This window comes from Eschrichtius robustus, chromosome 14 (assembly GCF_028021215.1).
Source record: "Eschrichtius robustus isolate mEscRob2 chromosome 14, mEscRob2.pri, whole genome shotgun sequence".
In the NCBI taxonomy this organism is placed as follows: domain Eukaryota; kingdom Metazoa; phylum Chordata; class Mammalia; order Artiodactyla; family Eschrichtiidae; genus Eschrichtius; species Eschrichtius robustus.
In genome coordinates, this window is record NC_090837.1 from 47,612,341 (window position 1) to 47,635,945 (window position 23,605).

The 23,605-nt window shown below is 32.8% G+C and overlaps 1 protein-coding gene and 1 pseudogene across 3 annotated transcripts in view; one reads left to right on the forward strand and one right to left on the reverse strand.

The window, feature by feature from the left end:
* Positions 1–23,605, reverse strand: part of TRAPPC8 (trafficking protein particle complex subunit 8) — an 88,047-nt gene that overhangs the window by 58,259 nt on the left and 6,183 nt on the right. For 2 of the 3 annotated variants that reach the window (XM_068563142.1, XM_068563140.1), the window contains exons 2-9: positions 23,008–23,202; positions 13,425–13,514; positions 12,429–12,603; positions 10,176–10,329; positions 7,809–7,902; positions 6,914–7,173; positions 6,443–6,558; positions 5,571–5,721 (exon numbers count right to left, since the gene is read on the reverse strand). In XM_068563142.1, coding sequence (XP_068419243.1) covers positions 5,571–5,721; positions 6,443–6,558; positions 6,914–7,173; positions 7,809–7,902; positions 10,176–10,329; positions 12,429–12,603; positions 13,425–13,514; positions 23,008–23,202 — 1,235 coding nt within the window. The remainder of the gene's footprint in view (positions 1–5,570; positions 5,722–6,442; positions 6,559–6,913; positions 7,174–7,808; positions 7,903–10,175; positions 10,330–12,428; positions 12,604–13,424; positions 13,515–23,007; positions 23,203–23,605) is intronic. The other variant, XM_068563141.1, reaches the window with a different exon arrangement.
* Positions 393–3,401, forward strand: LOC137776954 (small ubiquitin-related modifier 2 pseudogene; annotated as a pseudogene).

Sequence of the window (23,605 nt, forward strand, 5' to 3'; positions counted from 1 at the left end):
ATAGTATTTCAAAAGGAGAATATTCTTGTAGTTTAGCATCCAGGAAGTCTAAAAATTGGAATGAAGTTTGCTGAGTTTTTTTATGTATCCACATATATAAATCTGATAGCCTAACACAGACTTGGAAAATACATTTATATGCTTTTAGTTTCAAAATTCTCTAGTCAAATTCCAAAGTCTGTCATTCAGTATTTAAATGAGCTTTTTCAAGAAGACCTAGTAAACCATTTCATCAGTCATGGTATATATATAACTCCACTTTCAGTCATGGTATATATATAACTCCACTTTCAGTCATGGTATATATAACTACCAAGTGAGCCTAGCTTAAGATATCTGCTACCACCTCCTCCTCGTTATTCCCTATTCCTTAATGACTAAAGAACAGACCAATGACAGAACCATATAGAGAGAAACAAAATAAAGTGCGTCTCTTTCCAATGTACTGGCTTCAAAATTTGAAAACAGAGCTCACAACAGCTTGCACTATGTATCTTTTCAGCTACTTACACACTCTATAGTTTATATCCTATATCATACAGAAGGCACAGACACCATTTCTGAGACCTATACTACTGTCAATTTTCTAGGACTTCTAATTTCATTTTAAAAACCCATTCCATTGTTAATAATTCAAATAATATACAACAGTGCTAAAGAATTTTGAAATGAAGATGAGAATGAAGGTTTTGGCTTCTTAGTAAAATATTCTATTACGTCCATACTTGTGGTCTCATATAGACCAAGTTTTAATAAAAATTTAATTAGAAATAAATGAAACTTTCATACATTGGGGAAAAACTTGTTAATGCCAACCCACTTTTAGGACGAATAAACATTTTTCTACGACAGTTTTTAAAATAGAAAAAAAATACAGAAATAATTTAATTATCTAAAAAAAAAGAATTATCTAAAAACTGAGATATGATTAAAGCCTTTAACCTGACAGACTATATATAAAGTTCCATGACAGTATGAACCATATCTGTTTCAGAATACCTCTGTATCCTCGGCACCCAGCAGTGTCTGCTCAAAAATTTATTGAAGAAACTGAATGAAACTACATGATTTTCAGGTGAAAAAATTTCCTACAGCTCTGAAACGTCATGTTTTCTTAGCTAGTTTATATTTTAACTAATATACATAATGATATACATAGGGGTCTATATTATACAAAAAAATCTAATATATATTATATATATGGTATATTATATAAAAATACATTATATTTGCTATATATGAACTATATATACTGTATATATATACATCAATAACTGTACTAAGAAAAAATCCTGTAAGAAAAATAGGCCCCAATTCTAAGTTATTTTCTAATTTCATTCTACAAGAAATTACAAATCAGTATACACACAAACCGACAATTTCTAAGGATACAGTGAGAACATTCAGAATGATCACCCCAAGTTACTGCACGATCTTCAATAATCAACCATTAAATCATTTCTTATAGTCTACAATAATGGATTAATACATTTCACAAAGACTTTCATCAAGAACTGGAGTGATCTACTTTACCTTCAGCTAGTTATGACAAATTTAACTACAGAAAAACCATATTTCTCCAAGAATTCCTATTATTGGTTTCACCGTGATATATCTTTTAACTTTATAGTTAAAATAACTAAGTATCTTCTTAATTATCATCAAAAAAGCCAGGCAATATAGTCTGTTATCAATTAGCTACTATGTGACTGGTAAATAGGAAAGAGATATCAGTTCAAATGAAATTTTTATGCATTCAAAAATAGTTTTTCTTAGGCAACGGGATCAAATATAGCAAATATAGAATTATAACCTTCAGCAGGAAAGGAAAAAGCTCTGAGCTTAGCTGTTGCTCAAGCAGGAGCTTTTTTAATCTGTATTTTAAGAAAATATAAAACGAATGCCTACACTTCGTATCTGTGTGTGGTTGGGGGGCTGGAGGGGGCCTCTCTAGAGACTTATGCTCCCAGCCTTGCACAGTTCTTGGTTCAAGGCAGGCTGTGCTTCCTTCCATGCTCACCTTCATGGCCAATTACAATGGTTACAAGTTCCTCTTCCCCACCCCAGTGTTCACATATTGTTTTTCGTATTTTATTCCTTGAGATAACCTCCTGCCATGCTAACCTGCCTCACACAAACATTTTATGCTCTGGTTACAAACATACATAGGTTTTATGAGACTCTCCCAGCCCTATTTTTCTCTAAGGCCTATTATTTTTAGGGCAGCTATTCTAGACTACAAAGATTTTTAGGTATGCATATATTATGCTACAGCAGCTATGCCTTTATTTTCCAGTGTTAAACTACCTTCTCTCATATAGCTGCTACTAATATGCCTCCATCTAAATGATTTAAATGCAGTATTTATCAGACTGCAGATAGAAATGAAAAAGCTTAGGTACCATAAAATCATAGAAGGTTTTTGTCATACTTTTCTAAGATTTTACCAAACTTTCAATTTGCAGATGCATTGTGTACAATTTTGAAATTATAAACTTATAAATGATGAAATAAAATTTAAGTGTTTGTGATTTTATATTAGCTCATATTAGATGACTATAAGACCAGAGACTGTCTAGCTAAGGACAATTCACATAATTTTTCAAACACTATTATTCATAAAGGTAACATATTTTCAGTTCCTGAAGGTTTTTTAAAAGTTAGTTGACTTTTTAAAATTAAAAATACTAAGAAATAAAAAAGAATAGTAATGTAATTTTGCTATTTTAGTTTTACATTTTAAAATCACCTATTTTATTTTTATAGACAGAGTATTAAAATAAATGCAAAAGAGATGGCAGTTATTAAACAAGTATCTACACGATAATTATCAATGAAGTAGAGTTCTTATGTATTTTTATTCTTTCCACTTTTGTTTATAGCTTGCGTGTTTTTAAAAAGATTATGTAGGCACGCAGGGTGTGGGGGAGGGAGCTCACGAGGGGCGCGGGCCCTCTCCCTCCTCCAGGGCTGCCGCTCCTCCTTCTGCGCTCCTCCTTCTGCGCTGCTCGTGTGCCCGTACAGGGCAGACCTGGTTTGGGAAAAGGCAGCTGAGGAGACTCCAGCGCTCGCCATGGCCAATGAAAGCAGACGGAAGGAGTCAAGACTAAGAACAACGATCATATAAATTTGAGGGTGGTGGGGCAGGATGGTTCTCAGGTGCAGTTTAAGAGGCATACACCACTTAGTAAACTAATGAAAGCCTATTATGAACAACAGGGGTTGTCAATGAGGCAGATCAGATTCTGATTTGATGGGCAGCCAATCAATGAAACAGACACACCTGCACAGTAGGAAATGGAGGCTGAAGATACAATTGATGTGTTTCAGCAGCAGACAGGAGGTATCTACTAAAAAGGGAACCTGCTAGTTTACTTCAGAATTCTGTTCCTCCAGACCAAGAAGACTTTCTCAATTAGAAAACCACAACTTGGTTCCACCACATCCTGACTACTACAATATAGTTTCTCTACTCTTTCATTTTCCCCTTCCCCATTCCTCTACTGTACATAAAGTAACTGGTGTATGTGCACAAGCATACTGCATTTTTTTTTAACTAAACGGTCAATGGTATGTTTTGATCGACATCAAATGGAGATGGGATAGTATACTCAGCAAGTTATTTTGCTCTCATTGTTTAACAAAAAAAAAAAAAACATAAAAATCCTTGCATACCTTGTTGCAAGGAAAATTGGAGAATTTTAATGTTTTTCATTTATCATTGTAAAACCAAGGACAATTTTATACCTTTTTTGTACATAGCTATTATACGTAGGGCAATCTGTCTTTAAATAGGGATAAATTACTCTAAAAGAAATGAATCCTATAGTTTTTCCTTCAACTTAAGCGTCTTGTTTAAATAAACTTCTTGTTTAAATAAATAAATAGACTATGTAGAAAGTAACAGTGCTAGTTTACTCTTTTCTAAGCACAGAAAGCGGATTATAAATATATTTATGACAACTTTTCAATTACATTAAAAGGTTATAAGGCAACAAACATAGAAAATTCTTTCCGAAACACCTAGGTTTTATACTGATTACAAAAACTAACACAGCCAATGCTTACTGACAGCTTATTATATATATAACATAGTGTGCTAGGCACTTTACAAACCTTATACCTTATCTAACCCTATGCCATTAGGAGTCCCATTTTACAGATGAGAAAACTAAGGCTTAGAGATGTTCAATAACTTGCCTAAGATGAATTTTATTTGTACTGATATCTCTTTCCTATTTACCAGTCACATAGTAGCTAATTGATAACAGACTATATGCCTGGCTTTTTCGATGATAGTTAAGAAGATACTTAGTTATTGTAACTATAAAGTTAAAAGATATATCACGGTGAAGCCAATAATAGGAATTCTTGGAGAAATATGGTTTTTCTGTAGTTAAATTTGTCATAACTAGCTGAAGGTTAAGTAGATCACTCCAGTTCTTGATGAAAGTCTTTGTGAAATGTATTAATCCATTATTGTAGACTATAAGAAATGATTTAATGGTTGATTATTGAAGATCGTGCAGTAACTTGGGGTGATCATTCTGAATGTTCTCACTGTATCCTTAGAAATTGTCGGTTTGTGTGTATACTGATTTGTAATTTCTTGTAGAATGAAATTAGAAAATAACTTAGAATTGGGGCCTATTTTTCTTACAGGATTTTTTCTTAGTACACTTTTATTGATGTATACATATGCAGTATATATAGTTCATATATAGCAAATATAATGTATTTTTATATAATATACCATATATATAATATATATTAGATTTTTTTGTATAATATAGACCCCTATGTATATCATTATGTATATTAGTTAAAATATAAACTAGTTAAGAAAACATGACGTTTCAGAGCTGTAGAAAATTTTTTCACGTGAAAATCACGTATTTTCATTCAGTTTCTTCAATAAATTTTTGAGCAGACACTGCTGGGTGCTGAGGATACAGAGGTATTCTGAAACAGATATGGTTCATACTGTCATGGAACTTTATATATAGTCTGTCAGGTTAAAGGCTTTAATCATATCTCAGTTTTTAGATAATTAATTCTTTTTTCTTAGATAATTAAATTATTTCTGTATTTTATTTTCTATTTTAAAAACTGTTGCAGAAAAATGTTTATTCGTTCTAAAAGTGGATTTAACAAGTTTTTCCCCAATGTATGAAAGGCTGTCTCACACCAAAGTACATGTTCTTAAGCAATATATAGTCTTAGATCAGAAAAAAACATTTCAAACAATTTTAAATCATTTTAAGAGATGAAAAAGCATCTTCTAAAAAAAAAGTTTTTATACTGTGAATACAGTGAAAACTGTAATTCAAATTAAATAGAAAGTACTAATCAAATCTAAGAAACCAACCCTCACATATGACCATGTTTGAACGCACTAGTTTAAGAAAAATCCATCAAGTTATCATAAATGAATTCAAAACCTATAAAGCATTGTATGCTATTTGAGTACAACTTACCCCTAGGTTTTTTGCTTGCCATTTCATAAATAAAAATTTCTAAGTCATTTATGGTAGCAGAAGTAAGAAATTACAATACTACAGAATACCAACCAAGGCACCAGCTGCATAAAGCATTGCTTGATCATTAAGAAAATCTTTCTTTGCAGTATGATAGCAACTGTAAGCCAAATCATAATGCTGCACCAAAAAACATAAGTCAGCCATTTTCCTGATTTGAAGCTCTGGAGCTTCTGGTGGATACCTGTAAATACAAATTAAGTTAAGAAAGGAATTTACAATTTATGACCTTTAAACCATTAAATATCACAAAATGTCTAAAAAGGTGCCCAACTGTCCAAAACATGAGAAAAACTGATCTTGTTTGATAAGAATTCTACCTCCAAGGAGAGAGTGTCATTTCTCAAAGATATTCGGAAACATAGATAGTTACATCCTTATTTATATAATTTATATCCCTATACTGAGAACTTCTCAACAGGAGGCAAGCATTTTCTCTATTGTCAAATTATGAAGTAAATAAATGATCAATTCCATGTGACTCACCTTTATGTACAGCAGAAAAAAAAAGAAAATCTAAAATGGATTTTATTTTCCCCTAAAACAGGATTTTGTATTAAACAAAATTTCTAAATATATGCCATGTCGTAGAATTATTAGACCTCAATACTTTAATATAGAGTTATTAATGAATACTTAATCTAACTCCATCTTTTTACAAATAGGAAAACAGACCTAAAATAAACTGACCCTCCTTATTATCTTGTTTATTTTTAGATATCCAATTAATCATAGTTTTTAAATTTAATATAATTTACTTATTGTCACTATTCTTATCTACCCCAGCTTTGACCAATATGAAACTAAGAAACTAAAGAGACAGTCATTTTTTGCAGAACATCATATAGTCAAACACTAATCAGAGTTAAATACAGGAAAACTAAAAACAATAATATTTTACTCACAGCAATCCAGATGTATTTTTTAGCTCATTAATGCTCTTTTCTGGAACTTTACTGCCACTAAACCATTTTTTAGTTGCAGAAAATAGAGATCGACTCAAACCTTTTCTTGATATTAGCTAAGAAAAAAGATTAAACATATTGACAAATATAAGAATTTAATATTTTTCTTTTACATACAAAAGAAAAAATTCTAAATAACTAAAAAGTTTTAAGAGTGAGCAAATGTGCATTTTAACAACACTGATTTAAAGAAAACTGTCCAAAATGCTGACGAAATCCCTAGTGAAAATAAATAAGCCTCTTCTAGGATTTAACAGAATTTCATCACTGATAGTAATGTTAATAAACCCTAATATTGGTCTATTTTTAAAACAAAAACTTAAATTCTTTAAATAACTTATACTACTATATTCTCAAGTTTACTATTTACTGAAATTTTTTAAAATACTAGTGCAAATAATTAAATCTTACCTGATCATTTAATTGCCGAATTGTTTTCTCTATATGTGGCAAGAGGCCCCGAAATGTGAACTCTTGTATAAACTGTCGAATTCTATCATGATCAGTAAGGGTTAAACATGCACCATGAATAATTCCAGCATTTGCTTTCTTTGTTTCATGTAATGATGAAGCAGATTTTACATGATCTGGGCCATCAATGTTGTTAGAAGAGTCACCAGATGGGTCCAATTGAAGCGGGTGCATTCTAAAGTTGTTTGGTAAGCCATCTACTGAAAAACAGATCTTTCTTTTACTCTCAGAAAACAACAGAAAATTGTGATATTACTACCATATTACTAAAGAAAAGGAAGAATGTTGGAACCGTTTATCTTTCTGTATGTCTTAAGAAATCTAAAACAGTAACATTAAAGTTTTCCCCCTAAAATTTTAGGACTTGGGTTAATACCTGTTACATGTAATAGAAATTTTTTAATTCATGTAAAGAAATGAAGAAAAATAATGTTAAAATATAAAGAATTATTTTTAAATAGCATAACTAACCAATAAGAAAAATTATAACAAAAAATTTTTAAAGCTATCACTATCTAAACTGTAATTTAAAATACAAAAATAAAGCTCTCAAAATCACGTGAATTGGGGGAATAATTAATGCTACACATAATATCTTCCCTTGCTTTCTACCAAAAAAATTTTTTATGAAGCCTGATATATTACTCTTAAAAAACAAATTTTTAAATGTCAAAAAACATCAAACTCAAATAACTCAATAAAATCTTCAGAGGAAAAGCTAACCTGTCCATTATCTCTTTTCATCATGAAAATTCCCCCATCTTTTATGTATAAAGATTTAACAACAGTGCATATTTTCAATCAAAAGAGAAACTTAGAGAAAGTATATCAAGACCTTTGACTTCGTTATCTAATCCATCCAATGAAAGCAAGTTACTATCAGAATTCTTATTTGAAGTTATAGTACAAAGGCCATCTTCATATGATTCCTATCAAAATAAAATTTAAACAGCATTAATGGTTATATTTAATCATGTTTAAGATACCATCAAATTCATCAACAACTATGGTAAATCTCATTTTTTTTTGCTACAGCAACTCTTTTCTTCCAATCCTCCAAATTCTTAACTTCTTCCATGTATCATATTCTATCACTTCAATCCACACCTACTATATTCTTAAATTCTGTTTCACATGCAACCTACTATCCTAATTCTTCTGAATTCAAGTTACTTCTATCTCAGTTTTTCTGTTTATATGTGATAATGCACATGCTTATATGAATACCTGTATATGTATCTATATAAGGAATAATGGCAAGACAGATGGACTACTAGAGTCAAGCAGGGGTAAAAAAAGAAGGATGGTATGGAATCTCCTGGATCACAGATGCAGCGTTAATAGGTTGGAGTGCATTCTGAATACACAGAAGTGTTTTGGAAAAATATCCAATGCAACGTTTACTTGTAAAAAGGGCACTGATTTCAGCCAACAAAAAAAACTTTAAAAATACCCAGACTACTCCATGAGACCACTAATACTATGAGGTATTATTCTGAGTGCCAGACTTTGAGAAAAATATATAAACTAGAACTTAATAAGAGGAACGTGATCAGGACAAGAAACAGTCTAAAAACAACATTTAAGAAAGAGTTGAAAAAAACAGTATATTTAGCCTAGAAAAATATTAAAAAAGACATGAGAGCTATCTTCTATAATTTGAAAGTTGTCTTAATGGAAAACTGATATGGTCCCTACAGGATTGAGTACAAGCAAAGGGAGAAAAATTCTGGTTGATCCTCAAGCTGCTCAGACATGGAACAGGTCACCTGAGAAGACAATGAGTACTTTTACTAGTTGAGGTCATTTATAGGTTTAAAGGAAATTAAAGCATTAGAACAGCGGTTGGATTTGACAACCTTTAAACTATCCTTCAATCCTGGGCTTCTAGGATTCTAAGCTGTGGAATTTCTATAGCTCTGTCTTCTATTAAAAGTTCTCCAACTGGACAATCTGACTTATTATGTTCCCTTTCCCAACCTAAGATGGCTGGATTCTAAATTGAATATTTCAATACTATTCCTATTCTGAGTGTGGCCCTGAAACACCATTTAAAGTTTCTCCACATCCAACTGGTTCTTTTCTCTCAGACACCTTTCCCCAGCATTATCTTAAAGAAGGTCAACAATCACCTCAATATTAAAGTGAGTAAAACTGGATTAAAAATTCCATATATAAGACAGAAAAGGCAAATAAACAGATTATTAAACAATATTTATATTAGAACATCAAAAACTACATGAACTTTCTAATTCATATTTCTTAAAATAATATCACATCAAGTACATAATGCAGTTTAACTGTACAAAATATAAATATATTTTCCATTTACTTAAGAAATCCTCTTTCTAAACAAAAAACAGTCAACTCTTGATTATCTGAACTAAGCATAGTAACTTGGCATTTGACCACTACCAAGTGGCATAAAATTCTACCTTAAAAGTTGGACAGAATGTGAAACCTTACACCCACACGCATCAGCCAACAGACAACAATTAACATTAGTCTAGAACTCTATATTAGAAGAGTTGATTAGGAAGAAACAAAACTTGCTGGAAATTCAGAAGAAAAGAAAATCAGAGGAAAGTTAGGGAAAAAAGCCCACCCACCTAAAAAGTATGAGCTCCAAAAGGTGGCCATAAGAACAGCATGTTGAAAATGAAGGAAGGCAACCCCAGAGCATGTGGATAATAAAGAATTGACTGTAAGCATTCATAATGAATTAAATGTACAAGCCAAAAATTCTATTCTCTACATGTTTAGTCAATCTAATTCAATTCTTAATGTGTAATTCACTTTTCATCGTTTTTTTTCTCTTTTTTTTTTTTTTGGCTGCGCCGCGCGTCATGCAGGATGGGATCTTAGTTCCCGGAGCAGGGATCAAACCCACGCCCCCTGCAGTGGAAGTGTGGAGTTTTAAACACTGGACTGCCAGAGAAGTCCCCACTTTTCATCTTTTAAGAAAACAATCAATTAACACTGATATTATATACCTGAAAGGTATACACATAAGGGATTACTGCAGTTAGTTAAAAACAGCTTCTGAACTACTGACTTAAGAGCTCACATACTGATGGATCAAAACTAGCCAGATTCCACAAAATAACTATTAGTAATTCTACAAATTCTACAGTGATACCATTATCCATAAAACTGAAATACAGCTTTTGTGGTTTGCTTCATTGTTGTTTTTTACATATACCTGGTTTTGAATACTATTTTTCTGGAGATACTGACTCCAAGGATCTGGTATCTGTTCATCTGACGCTCGATTAGGTGTTCGAGAATTAATTTTAAGTAAATAGCAACCCTGAGTTCCATATTTCTGTTTCATTTCTTCATAAATTGATTCAGCTCTAAAATAAAAAAATGGAAAAGTTTGTAGCCAATGGGGAGCAGACCTTAGGCAATAACAGATATTAAAATAATACAAAAACCATGAAAAAATAGTCCCCAAAAAATACAGAACAAAAAGTTAGAGATAGAATAATTTAAAAAACTAAAAGTTTATGATCCTAACTGAAATTTAGCTAGCTTGGTTATCACCTTAAAGCACAGTTACCAAAGTATGCATCATGGAATAAAATTTTGCAAGATACTCTTATGTTAGTCAAACAGAAAGTTTTGGTGGTCAAACTAGTTTGGGGAACTACAGTAAGCAAGCCAACCAGTTTCTTTTGCAGCAGACCACCTCAGAGCCTTCCATTTGCTAATATGTACTGTGAATTTCCAAAGAGTGGCTTCAAACTTACAGATCAGAAACTCTTTCAACTATGTGAACTAGCCTTCAGGAAATACAACTTTGCGAAATTCTGTCTTAGAGAACAGACATTTATCAAAAAATGTAAGTGCTAACATAAAAAAGTATAGCACCCCCAAAAAAAATCATCTTTCACTGCTACAGTTTACCATTCCCTTAGCTGTCCCCAAAGGGACACAGTTCAGAGGAAGAAAAAAGAGAAAATGCAAGAAAAGCAGCCAAAATATTTATTATATAAAAATCCACCCTTTTTCTTGCAAAATTTATAATAGCTGGATCCATGAGCTAATCTCAGATACAACAAAAAGCATTTGATTTCCTTACTTTTAGTTAACTAGACTTGCTAGTTGGTGGGAGACAAGATAATTCAAATGATAAGTCAGCCTAAGAATCAAACAGTACATTCTGATGGAAAATGAAATTTTGGTACATAGAGCTAACCTAATTTAAATAGCTTTTTTTTTTTAACCAATCAGCCATCTGGTGCCAAAAAGCACATGGATAATCCTGTATCACATTCAAATGCAGAAGCTAATACTATACAAATAACAAGCCTAACAAATAATTAAATCACATTACACACTATAAAATTAAGGCTGGATAAATAAAATAGTTATAAATTTGTATAAACACAGATATAAGTGTATGTGTATGTATATACACTCAAGTACAATAAACTAAACATCTACTTGCTTTACCAATGACACTGCTAAGCCTAAGAACCACTGATCTAATACTGCAATTATCACTTAAATATCCTAGTTATAACCATCCAATATGGAAGCTATATACCATATTCAAATGACAGAAACTAATTTTAATAGCCAGTTCAAATCATTTCTATTTATATAGTACACTTTATCCAATAGGCTACAGGTTGTTTATGATGTCAAAAAAATCCTAAAGATTAGTAACCCTCAGAACAATTCTGTGGTCTTACAGAGGAAACTTTATTTTTAAATGATGGTTTGTGCTCCTAACAAGGGCAAGAAATAATTATTTAATTGCATATCCTAAACAGCATTGAGATATCAGAATAACAGTTTGAAACAAAAGATTAATTTGATCCACATCTTGAACCAAAATTCAAAATAAACTGCAAAGCCACAAAAGTAAAATTGTTTTAATATTATCTTATTTTTCAAGAACTCATCTTTAAAGATATCTGTTCTCTTATCCCAAAGATAAAAGGACTATGGCAAATCACTAATAATGAACATTAAAGGGAACATAAGAAAGAAGTGCTTGGATGTTTCTCAGACTGTGAAAAACATCAAGGCTAAAAATATAAAGTGATGAGAAAGTGAAGAGTGAAAAAAGCAGTGCCTATAAGCCAGGAAGTGAAAAGTCAGAGGAAAACTGGGAAAGAGAAAAGAGAAAAAATGAGAAATAATATTATACAAAGTAAGAAATAACAGTGAAGATCTATAGGTATAAAATGGCAAGCACTTGTGAACAAAGATTACAATAATAGAGATACACACTGAAAGAAAATTTTGGGTAAGCATATGAAATCTAACATAAAATGATGTAGCTGTTGAATATAACTCCAAATAAGAGATATAGTTAAACGTTTTATTAACGAATTTTTACTTTCTTGGATGAAAAATATATCAAAAACTTAAGCCATGTCCAAATTAACATTAACTCATTTAACAGGAAATTATTTAAAATTTAAAAAATAGAAAAGCTTACCTCTGTTCATCTCCTGCACTTACATCATGTAAAAGTACATAATATTTAAGTGTATTTGGTATAAACCACTTGGGATAGGAATAATCATTGTTGTGTTGAATTCGATGCTGTTCTTGTGACAACTTTGAAAACTGTTCCATAGGTTCAGCTTCACTAGACGATGCCACCAACATACCTTGTAAATCATATTAAGGTAATTATCACTTATCACTTAATAATAAATATTATCCTATTAATATAAACTTTAGGGAGATATTTTTTGAGCTAAAAAAAAATCTGATTTTACAGGTTTTCCTACAAGCATAAAACACTGATAATTTCTTCAACATTTCTAAGTAATTCAAGGTTCTAAATAGTAAAGCTTTTTTGTTGGTAGTTTTTAAGATCATTTATATATGTAATAAGGAAATCCATGAAAATGAAAATGGACAATATGAAAATTGTGCAACTATCAACATAATGAAAAATTCTGCTGAATCTTGCTTCTCTCCATTCCATCCCATTGTGATCTCATATTTTATCCCATCTCAACTTTTCACTGTAACTGCATTAAGAAAATGAAAGTCATAACTGTCAAAGTAGGTTAATAGCTATAAAACAGATTACTAAAAAAATGGATAACTGTTTTTAAATATGAGCTTTTGCATAAGCAATTAATTTTGAGGCAATCAGCAAAAGCAGTTAACACTGGCAGTTTACATTTTTTCTTTCTAAAATAGCTTAAAAACATATTAAGCATGAAATATTCAAGTTGGGTGATAAAGAAAAATAAGCAAGCCCTTAGTATTCTTATTTTTTAATCTAAAATTAGTTACACCAGTCCTGTATCTAGGGTGCCATTTAACAAAGACAGCAATAAAACTTGTAGCATCATCAATAAAAAATAATTTCTCCATCTCTATATACTCTCAACAATTTTGCCTTCATATAACTCTTTCTGAGATTAATAACTTCCAAAACATTTGATTTTAAGAGAACATAAAAGTCAAAGGATACATGCTAAATAGTGGTTCAGAAATTCATGATCTGATGCTGGCATCGATTGAAGAAAGGTCTCTCTGTAAGACTCAAACCATGGAGTAGTAGCTAAAATTAACGATAAATAAACCAGTTAAAAATTCCTCAGCAGAATCAGTTTACAACAGACAAAATTTCAAGTCCATATTCCTAAAAGGTATGAAACATCATTTCTAGCAATACACAAGCATTTTTCACTTTTGCTTTAAGATACACATGTGATGTATGTCTATAAGCCTACACACAAATATATTCATACATGGCAGTATATATATTTGCAAAAATAAAACTGACCTATTCCCAAACCTACCCAATGATCCCACAGCTTACTTATTAATGCTTTCAATGTTACCTACATGAATAATCAGATTTTAGAACTAAAGTTTTGTATCCCTGCCACTAGTCATGTTGTCATAAGTAGCTCCTTTTCATAAATGGTATTATTTCCGAACAGTGGTTCTCAACCAAGAGTGATCGTGACCCCCAGGAAACATTTGGCAATGTCAGGAGATACTCTGAGCTGTCACAACTAGGGATAGGGAGGGGGTGCTACTGGCATCTAGGGAAATAGGTCAGGAATGATGGAATGATGCAGTACAGCCTACAATGAGGAGAACAAGACAGCACCCCCCGACCCCAGCAAAGAATTATTTGTTCAAAATGTCAACAGTGGTGAGGCTGACAAACCCTACTTTATAATTTGATTACTTGAGTATGATAGCAACTAAACCTCTTCAAATGGAATTTCAACGTATACTTACCTTCTAATCAAATACAAAGACGTGTGCTTTCACTTTTTGCATACATGTATATGATGTGATTCTTAAAATTTCAAATCTCTCTTGCTCCATGCTAAGCATTTTACATTAAAACTAATGACAAAAATTTGAATTTAGTTAAACTTAGTCATTTCATTAGGTTTAAGCAGATTATCTAAATCACAGTTTTACTAAAAGGATACTCCATTCCTATTTACTTATGCTGACTATAAAACCTTGTGTACTTTTTTGTCTTATTCTTAGAATCACTGAAAACACAGCGAGTATGTTTTCTGTTTACATTATAATACTACATTAAACGACTGGGAAGGTTGAAGAAAAAAAGCTATTCATTTTGACCAAATAGCATATCCAACCTGGTGCCATATATACAAAAAAACTTTAATTGCAAGAAATGTCTATGAGAATAACCCACATATTGTTTAGGAGGGCTATTACAAAAATCTCATGTTCATTGCTATAAAAGAGGAAAAACATTCCCAGAAATAGTACAATATATATGAAAAGTGGCAAAAATAGGAGAATGAATGACAAGGATTAGTCTGTTAAAACAGGAAAGCAATTTTCTTACCAACCAGTAAATATATCTTCCCCCCCAATGAATCAAAATTAGTCTCTATCTTGAAAATTAGTATTAATTTTCATTTAATACCAATGCCAAGAAAATATAAAGATTAGATAATGAAAATTTTGGTTAAAGAAGAAGGAATCTCCACAGATGGGGGAAATGACTATCAGCTTTGATTATTTTTCTGTTTGTTGCTTCAATGATGCAACATTAACAAATTATTAACAAATTAACAAATAACAGTAAGTTGTAAACATATGTAGACATATGAAGACATATGTAGACATATAAAATGTAGACATAGGAAAAGGGGTTTGTTTCATGGTGGGCTGGGGAGTTCTGAATAAACAAATTAGGTCTTCCAAAACAGCTATCCATTGCAACACTATCTGGAACAAAAGACTAGAAAACCTACATGTCCATCGAGGGGGACATTAAATGGAGGCACTATGCAGCTTTAAGAGAAAAGGGAAAATCTCTATATATTACTATGAAATGCTCCCAGGATACATTAAGTGAAAAAAGGCAACAGCAGAAAAGTATACATTTTTGTGAAAGGGAAGAAGATACAGAAAGCCACACATGTATTAGCTTATATTGTCAAAGAGAAATAACAGAAGGATAAATGCCACCAACAAATGCCATCATGTGTAAGAGAAAGAAAAGAGAACAGATGAGAAAGGGGAAGGGCCTGAACAGAAGCTAGACCTCTGTGAATGTACCTTGTTTCACAGTTTTGACTTTGGAACAATATAAATGTCTACATAACTAAAATTAAAAAGAAAAAAAGCAAGTACACACATGTAGGAGTTCTTAAACAGAAATAATACTTTCTAAATACTGGCGCAAGAAAACACTGGGTACTCAACAAAGAATATAAGGAGCAAAGGAAAATCTTCTAAATGTATATGGCAGAAGTGGGTTTTATCCTTCAGGTAGGTCACATTCAGGTTCATGAGGTAAGTTTTTCCCTCAGCCACATGTTTCCTTGAAGGGCTAGAAGTCCCCCTTTATTTTTCTTACATGTCAGTAAGTCTAGGGCATCCTTTTTTGCTTTTTCTAGTGACATTTTTGAAGAAAGTAGAAAAAAATTATAGTTTAATTTTTTTTTTTTTAATATTAACAGAAGACTAACATTTAGTGACAATTCTCTTCCCTTAGAAATTCTCTGACTTATTTTGGGATGAAGTTGGTATCTTGCTCATACCCCTTTCCATCTCTACATGTTCTCTGGCTGGAACTGAAACAGCAACCATGTTATCCTACCAGTTCAAGTTTCTCTGTGCAGAATGTACTCTTCCCTTGGTAAGAAGGATAAGGAAGGCAGCTAAGAGCTGAAAAACAACATAATGCTCTATATCCTCCACTCACACTCACAAAATGCAGCCCTCTCTCTCTCCCCGTTTCTTCTTTGTTCCCTTCTTAGTGCCAGTAGCTTCGGACACAGAGTTACTAGTGTTCCAATATCTAACAAGGGCTGCCAGCAGTGAGCTAGACCTAGAGCAACTCTGGTCCTCCTTCTACTGAAATCAAATACTATCATTAGAAATCCCAAATCTGCCAGTGAAAAAGACTGACTACCCTAAACATAAGTGTCACCTGTAAATCACATATTTTCCCTTTGTAATCATTCACAAAAGTTGAAAGTACCAGAAAACCACCATTCAGACTAAACAAAAAAGCACTAAGAAATATTACAAATTCCACATAATGTTGTCACTTAAGATTATAACTTTAGATAAACAGTAGTACCAAAACTTAGTATATTTCAGAACGAAAATATTCAAGTAAGGAAAAGAAATCAGATAATTAGATGCTGTATAATTACTTAATTCTTTAAAATACAGTCTCAAGGTCAAAAATACTTGACAACACGGTGACTATCAGAATATATGGTTTAATTCAGAGTATCTTAGACTACAAAAGCTCCAACAAACTAAAACCAGAACTCATAAAATTTATGAGCATTTTGCAAATCAAATAATCTTAGACAATATGAAGAGCTAAGAAATACTAACCTTGTATTTTAACAACAACCTTGAGAACTATCCTTGAAGAGAATATTTCTAATCAAGTGTTTTCAGAAAAATCAGCAAAAATCAAAGTATTCTAAAGAGATGAGAGTCATGATTACTTATGCCCAATTATTAAATTTCTCACACACCACAGGAGAAGACTTTTTAAAACAGGCTGTCCTTTATTGAAACTATATTCCTTTTAACCCTCAGTATATCAGGAAAAATAGTCACTGCATTTACTATCTGGATCTAACTGACCCTTGATATTTTATTGTATTTTTAATTCATTTTACAAATTATTTACAGAATTGAGAGTAAAACCATAACAAACTTTTTAATAAATTTTAGTAAAGCAAACTCAAATTGTATTCCATATATTCCCCATTTTAAAGATACATGCCTCAGTTAGGTAACGTTTTTTGTATGCAACTAACTGTTCATCAACTATCATGCACAAACCTAGAACACATCCATCATGTAAATACCAATTCCAGATTCAAACACATCTCTAACAACTTCTAGTTTATCTTTACTTCTGGTTCTTCTTGCACTTGCATAGTCAAGGTGCAATATTTTGGAAAAATGTGATGGCTCATATTTGCTGAGAAGAAAAAAGGTCATTTTATTTGCTCCATCACTGCAAAACGTTTTCATTCTTTAGACTTCTAAACAGAAAACAGAACGATCAAGCTAATAAATTTTTTACTTCTACATCATCTAATTCTTTCAGATTACCTTCATACACATACCTGCCTTCAGCATTTGTCCACTTACAAACTGTATCAAGTAAATTTTGTTACACAAACATCATAAAAGATGAAAGAATACGGTCACATGTCCTTTAACAAAATGGGATGGTCTAGGTTATCATCTCAAAATATTGTGTAAAGTCTTTCCTGCTAAATTAGTGATTAGCTGGATGAAAATACTGTATTTTCTTTTTGTTCTTAGAAATACATTGTTCACTCATCAATTCTTGAGCTTGAGAAAAATTGTCCTGGATATTGTCATCTGAAGACTCACAGACTGGGATTTCTGTATATGATCAATTTCACCATTGTCCTCAGAGTCCAATAAAGTAGGTAGCCACTAGCCAAATGTGGCTAATGGGCACCTGAAATGTAGCTTGTCTGACTGAGGTGTGCTGTAGGTGTAAAATACACATAAGATTTCGAAGACAATACAAAAAAAAGAATAAAATTTTCCATTGATTACATTTGAAATGATAATTTTTTGTGTGTATATATATATATATAAACTGGAATTAAATTAAATATATTATTAAAATGAATTTCACCAGTTTCTTTTTACATTGGCTTTTTTTTTCGGCCACAATGCGCAGCTTGTGGGATCTAGTTCGCCTACCAGGGATTGAACCTGGGTGCTCGGCAGTGAAAGCACAGAGTCCTAACCACTGGACCACCAGGGAATGCTCTCTTTTTACATTCTTTATTGTAGCTACAGAACACTGAAAATAATGTAAATGGCTTACATATTTCTATTAGACAGTGTTAGTCTAAAATGCTATATGTCGGGCTTCCCTGATGGCACAGTGGTTAAAAATCCACCCGACAATGCAGGGGACACGGGTTCGAGCCCTGGTCCAGGAAGATCCCACATGCCGCGGAGCAACTAAGCCCGTACGCCACAACTACTAAGCCTGCGCTCTAGAGCCTGCGAGCCGCAACTACCGAGCCGGCGCACCACAACTACGCGCACCTAGAACCCGTGCTCCGCGACAAGAGAAGCCACCGCAATAAGAAGCCCACACACCGCAACGAAGAGTAACTCCCACTCGCCGCAACTAGAGAAAGCCCGAACGCAGCAATGAAGACCCAACACAGCCAAATATAAATAAATAAGCAAATTTATATTAAAAAAAAAAAGAGTAAACACAATAGGGACTTCCCTGGTGGTCCAGTGGATAAGAATCCTCCTTCCGATGCAGGGGATGCGGGTTCCATCCCTGGTTGCGGAACTAAGATCCCACATGTCGCGGGGCAACTAAGCCCATGCAGTGCAACTACTGAGCCTGCACATCACAACAAAAGATCCCGCATGCTGCAACGAAGATCCCACGTGCTGCAACTAAGACCCAACGCAGCCAAATAAAATTTAAAAAAATTTTTTTAAATTGCCTTAAAAAAAAAGTAAACACAATAGACAGTAGACGATAGGATAGATAAAAGTTATCTCCGTTTCAGAAAAATGAGACAGAAATGCTAATAATAATAGTAGCTGAATGGAAAAAAAGATAATAGACAAGGAGTGGAGTGTAAACAATCTGGAACAGACCACCACAGGAAATAACTGTATATAATGAAAATTCTTTCAATCCCATCATTGTGTCTTTCCAATTACTGTACTAAGGAACACTAGCTTTAATTGACCAATCTAATGAAGAAAACATGGCGCTGTTAAGCCAGGCTTATGAGGTAAATATATAACATGTATTTCATAAATAGAATGGGTGAAAAGTATGATGACTCACATTAATAGTAAAAACTAGAAGCGTATTTCTAGACAAACAGAGAATTAATCTTATTTACAATGGATAAAACCACTCTCATATCTCCAAAGAGAAGTATTCTGTTATAACAGAATTTTATTAAAATGAATTCAGTCCTTCATATCACATTCCCAGTCTTCAAGACCAACATAAAAATAAAGCTAAAGGGAGGTGCCTTTAGTAGCAGGGAAAGAACTTGAAGAAACTGTTTTCTTCTGTAGTTTGCCCTAACCACTTGGAATTCTTTTTTAAAATCTGCCTAAGGAGTTCAGCTATAGTAATGCCTCCACCCACTTTTAAAGGCAAATGGCACTGAATCTTTTCTTACGTGGAGATGTTGGCAGGGACCTGAGAATGTAAGTAATATAATTAGATAAAATTTCTCACAACCAAATCATGACCACATTGTTCCTATAAACTATCTATACCAAACCGCTTTAATAGACTATAAAAAATAAATACGCCAATCCCTAATATACAGGCAACCAGACATCGGATTTGATAATCTTTCTCTAAAGATACTTAAATGGTCCCAAATAATTCATAGTGAGTAAGGGACTTCCTTGATGGTCCAGTGGTTAAGACTTCGAGCTTCCAATGCAGGGGGAGCGGGTTCAATCCCTGGTCGCGGAACTGGGATCCCGCACGCTGCGCAGTGCAGCCAAAAAAAAAAAACAACTGTGAGTAATAAAAACTGGGCAACTCTCAAGCCTATTCACAGCCTTACACCCAATGAAGAAGTCCACAAGATGACAAACTTTTTTATGCCCAATCAGGGTTATAATGTCTCAATTTGAAATAGAAAATAATGCCAAAGGCTCACCAGACATTTAAGGAAAGTTTCCAACATGAAAAAGAGAACAAAACAAACTGAAAAATAATACAAATGAAATAAAAAGCACAGGATAGAAAAAAACTTAAAGACTTAAAAGAAGCCAACAACAATTTACTAATATCTTTTTCAGACATTCATTCCTCAAAAATTTTACCTTCCACACAACTTTTCTCAGGAAGCCGCTAGAGATGTCCTTCACCAAATCAACAAAATACACCGAAAAAGATATGAATGAGAGGCTACAGAAAAGGGAAAGAAATCTCCAGAAAGACAGCAGTGGAGCAGGCCTTGGAAAGCAACCAGACCACAACTGAGTAGAAGAGTGTTTTGAAACTTTTATTTCATTATCTCCTCCCATGAGCCTTTTTAGACATTTTTCTAATTGATCATTCTCCCCAAAGAATACTTAAAAGTATTCTTAGATACTCAGATATACTGTGTATCCATTTACAGACTGTGGTCCTTTGGAGAGCCACAAACCATTATAATATCTAATATTTTTGCTCCCCAAGTACCAAATTTTCACCCCATTGAGGGATGGTATCATTCCCCATTGAGAATGCCTGTAGTAGAAAGAGAGAAGCCTTCAGGAAGGAGATCTTAATAAATGGATTATCTCATAAATTAATCTGTCAAGGGGAAAATCTTACTGAGTGAGAGAGGCTATTAGAAGTTTGAGAGACTAGTAAAAAATACGAAGAACTCTGGGCAAGTTGCTTTTAAAAAGGCAATTACTAAATACTGAAAAAAAAAAAAAAGAGCTGTATAAGAATGAACTGAAAGCCCAACATTCGGCTCAGCAGTGAAGAAGTGAATACTCAGTCACAGTACTGTAAACAGTGAGTATTAATCAAAAATTATAAAAACTGCATTAGGGAGATGGAGGAAGGGGAGTAATTAAGCTAAATCTTCATCAATTATAATGAGAAATCAGTAAATAAAAATTTTAATTAAGCCATAAATAGCCATATAAAAATATTACTTAGAAACACGAAATGAATACCAGAGCAAAGAGTTGGTGGGGCAGGGGTGCAGAGAGCAGATCAACTGTTGCTTGTTCCTCTTAAGTCTTTTTAGCATTATGTCTCTGTGTATATATCATTCTGATAAATTAAATTTTTTTTTTTTAAGTAATAGGTATGTATATAAGCTTCGGAGGTTAGGAAAATATTTTCAGTACAGAAAAAGATAATTTTTAAAAAATATGATAGTTAATCCTTCTCTCTGTGCCCCTCAGCACTTTGGCATATTGGATATGCCATATCTCTATTATAACATATTGTCATTTTAAGATACTATAAATTTGAATGTACTATAATTATTGACCAGATATATGACTACATATATGAAGTTATATATAGCATCTTATTCATCTCTATATCTCAATGCAAAGCATACAGTAGGAAATCAATACTTGTTGCATGTATAATAAAAATGTTAAAGTCCCTATAAAATAGAATCACAGGATTAAAGGTCTAGAAAAGGCCTTAAGAAGTAATCTAGCCAATTCCTCTTGTTTTCAGAGAATAAAACTGATTCTGAATAACTGACTTATTCAAGTTATCCAATTAACTACTGGATAACTCTGGCCCTTGATTCATTGCCATTCACATCTCAACATGAATTTTCCATTGATGACAGAAATAGTTCAAATTCCACCGCTTTCTCCCAGAAATCTGCAAATTTTGCCTCATGCTGAAAACATGTTATGCCAGGAACCGCTTAAAATATGTATCCTGAAAATGGATTCTTTTGATTTACAAAGATAACCATAATCTTCTAAACTTAGTCTTATCAAGTTAACTTGCCTTGCTGGAATTAAAATGACACAGAAAGAAGAAAAATTATAAATATTTAAACAAAATAAATCTACAAATATTTCTAACTATACAAGTGCAACCAACTAACTTCAGGATTTAAAACATGCCACTTAATTTCTCTTTGTATGTTTGGGAAAATCTTTAAATATGCAATTAGGAGGTGTTAAAGTAATAGATTATAAGTTATACTGATCTAAGAAGATTATTTTATTAGGCTGCTAAAATATCCTAATTAGATGATGTACTTTTTTTTTTTTTTTTTTGGCCGCATGTGGGATCTTAGATCGAACCCGTGCTCCCCTGCAATGGAAGCGCACTGCCCTAACCACTGGACCGCCAGGGAACTCCCAGATGATGTACTTTTAATCTTTCCCCTCTAAAAATCTATCCCATGTCTCCCCATTAAGTCTTTTTCATACTGGAAAAGAGTCACACCAACCACTGCTAACTCACTTTACGTAGTATTACATAATTTTACCTATCAATCCTATTATGAAAACATTTACCATTCAAATCAAATTAAGATCAAATATTTATTTATATATTATAAACACTTCCTCCACTTAGCGCTAAGCAAGATAAAAAATATAATAAACTTAATGCTTTTTATGTAATCATAGTATTACTTAATGTCACAAAAGAATAGTTGTTTTTTATCTACTGTTAGTTCTTTCATTCAAGAAATATTTATTATGCTTATGATCTAGGCATTACTTTAGATACTAGGAATAAAATAAAGAGCCAAAGTTCCTACCCTCAAGGAGCTTGTATTAACTTTACAATTAGAACTACAAAAAAAATTTTTCATTATGAAATAGTAAAGTGAAATCACATAATTCACAGTTATTTGAATGGCTGCCTGCTTACTTGACTGTAACCTCCTTAAAAGCAAGGACTCTTTTTTCAACATTGTATTTCCAGGCTCTAGCACTCAGCAAGCACTTAAGTGTTGAATGATTTCCAAGTTATAGAATTACCTTTTCTAGTAAAAGAAAACATCATTTAAAAAATAATAATAAACCTTATTACATACCACTGATGTTGAGGTCGTAATCTCCTGCCGTAATCACATTAGCTACTAATCCTTCTGCAGGCTGACTGCCAGAAACAACATCATTCAAAAGCTTCCGAATGGCTCCAGGCTGAGGTGGTTGGGTGATAATGTTGCTTACTGCTATCTTCAAGTTTTTGATTACGTGAAGCTGATTATTGGGATCTCTCATATGAACTTACAAAGAAAAAAGAAAAAAACTTGAAATTATTTCTATACAAAGCGTAACAGGCCAACTATTACAACAATAATAAACTGGGTTAATGGTTTATAGAGGATGCTCAAATTGGAAACCAGAAATTCCAAGTGGAACAGTCTTCGAGAATACAACTGACTTACAACATTCCATTATACACCAAAAGGGCTAGCTAAACAGTGTAACCTTCCTCTCCCACAATGCTACTGCCCACAACTACTGTACTTTAGGTCCTTTCCTTCCTCTTATGTTGGAGTTGCCAGGGACCAACTACCATCCATACCAAATGTCTAATTCTCACCTCACCCTAAGGTTGGTCCACGGCAGTGTGAGGTCTATGGTATCAACACTGAAAACAGTAAAAGGGAAGAAAGGGAATTAAAT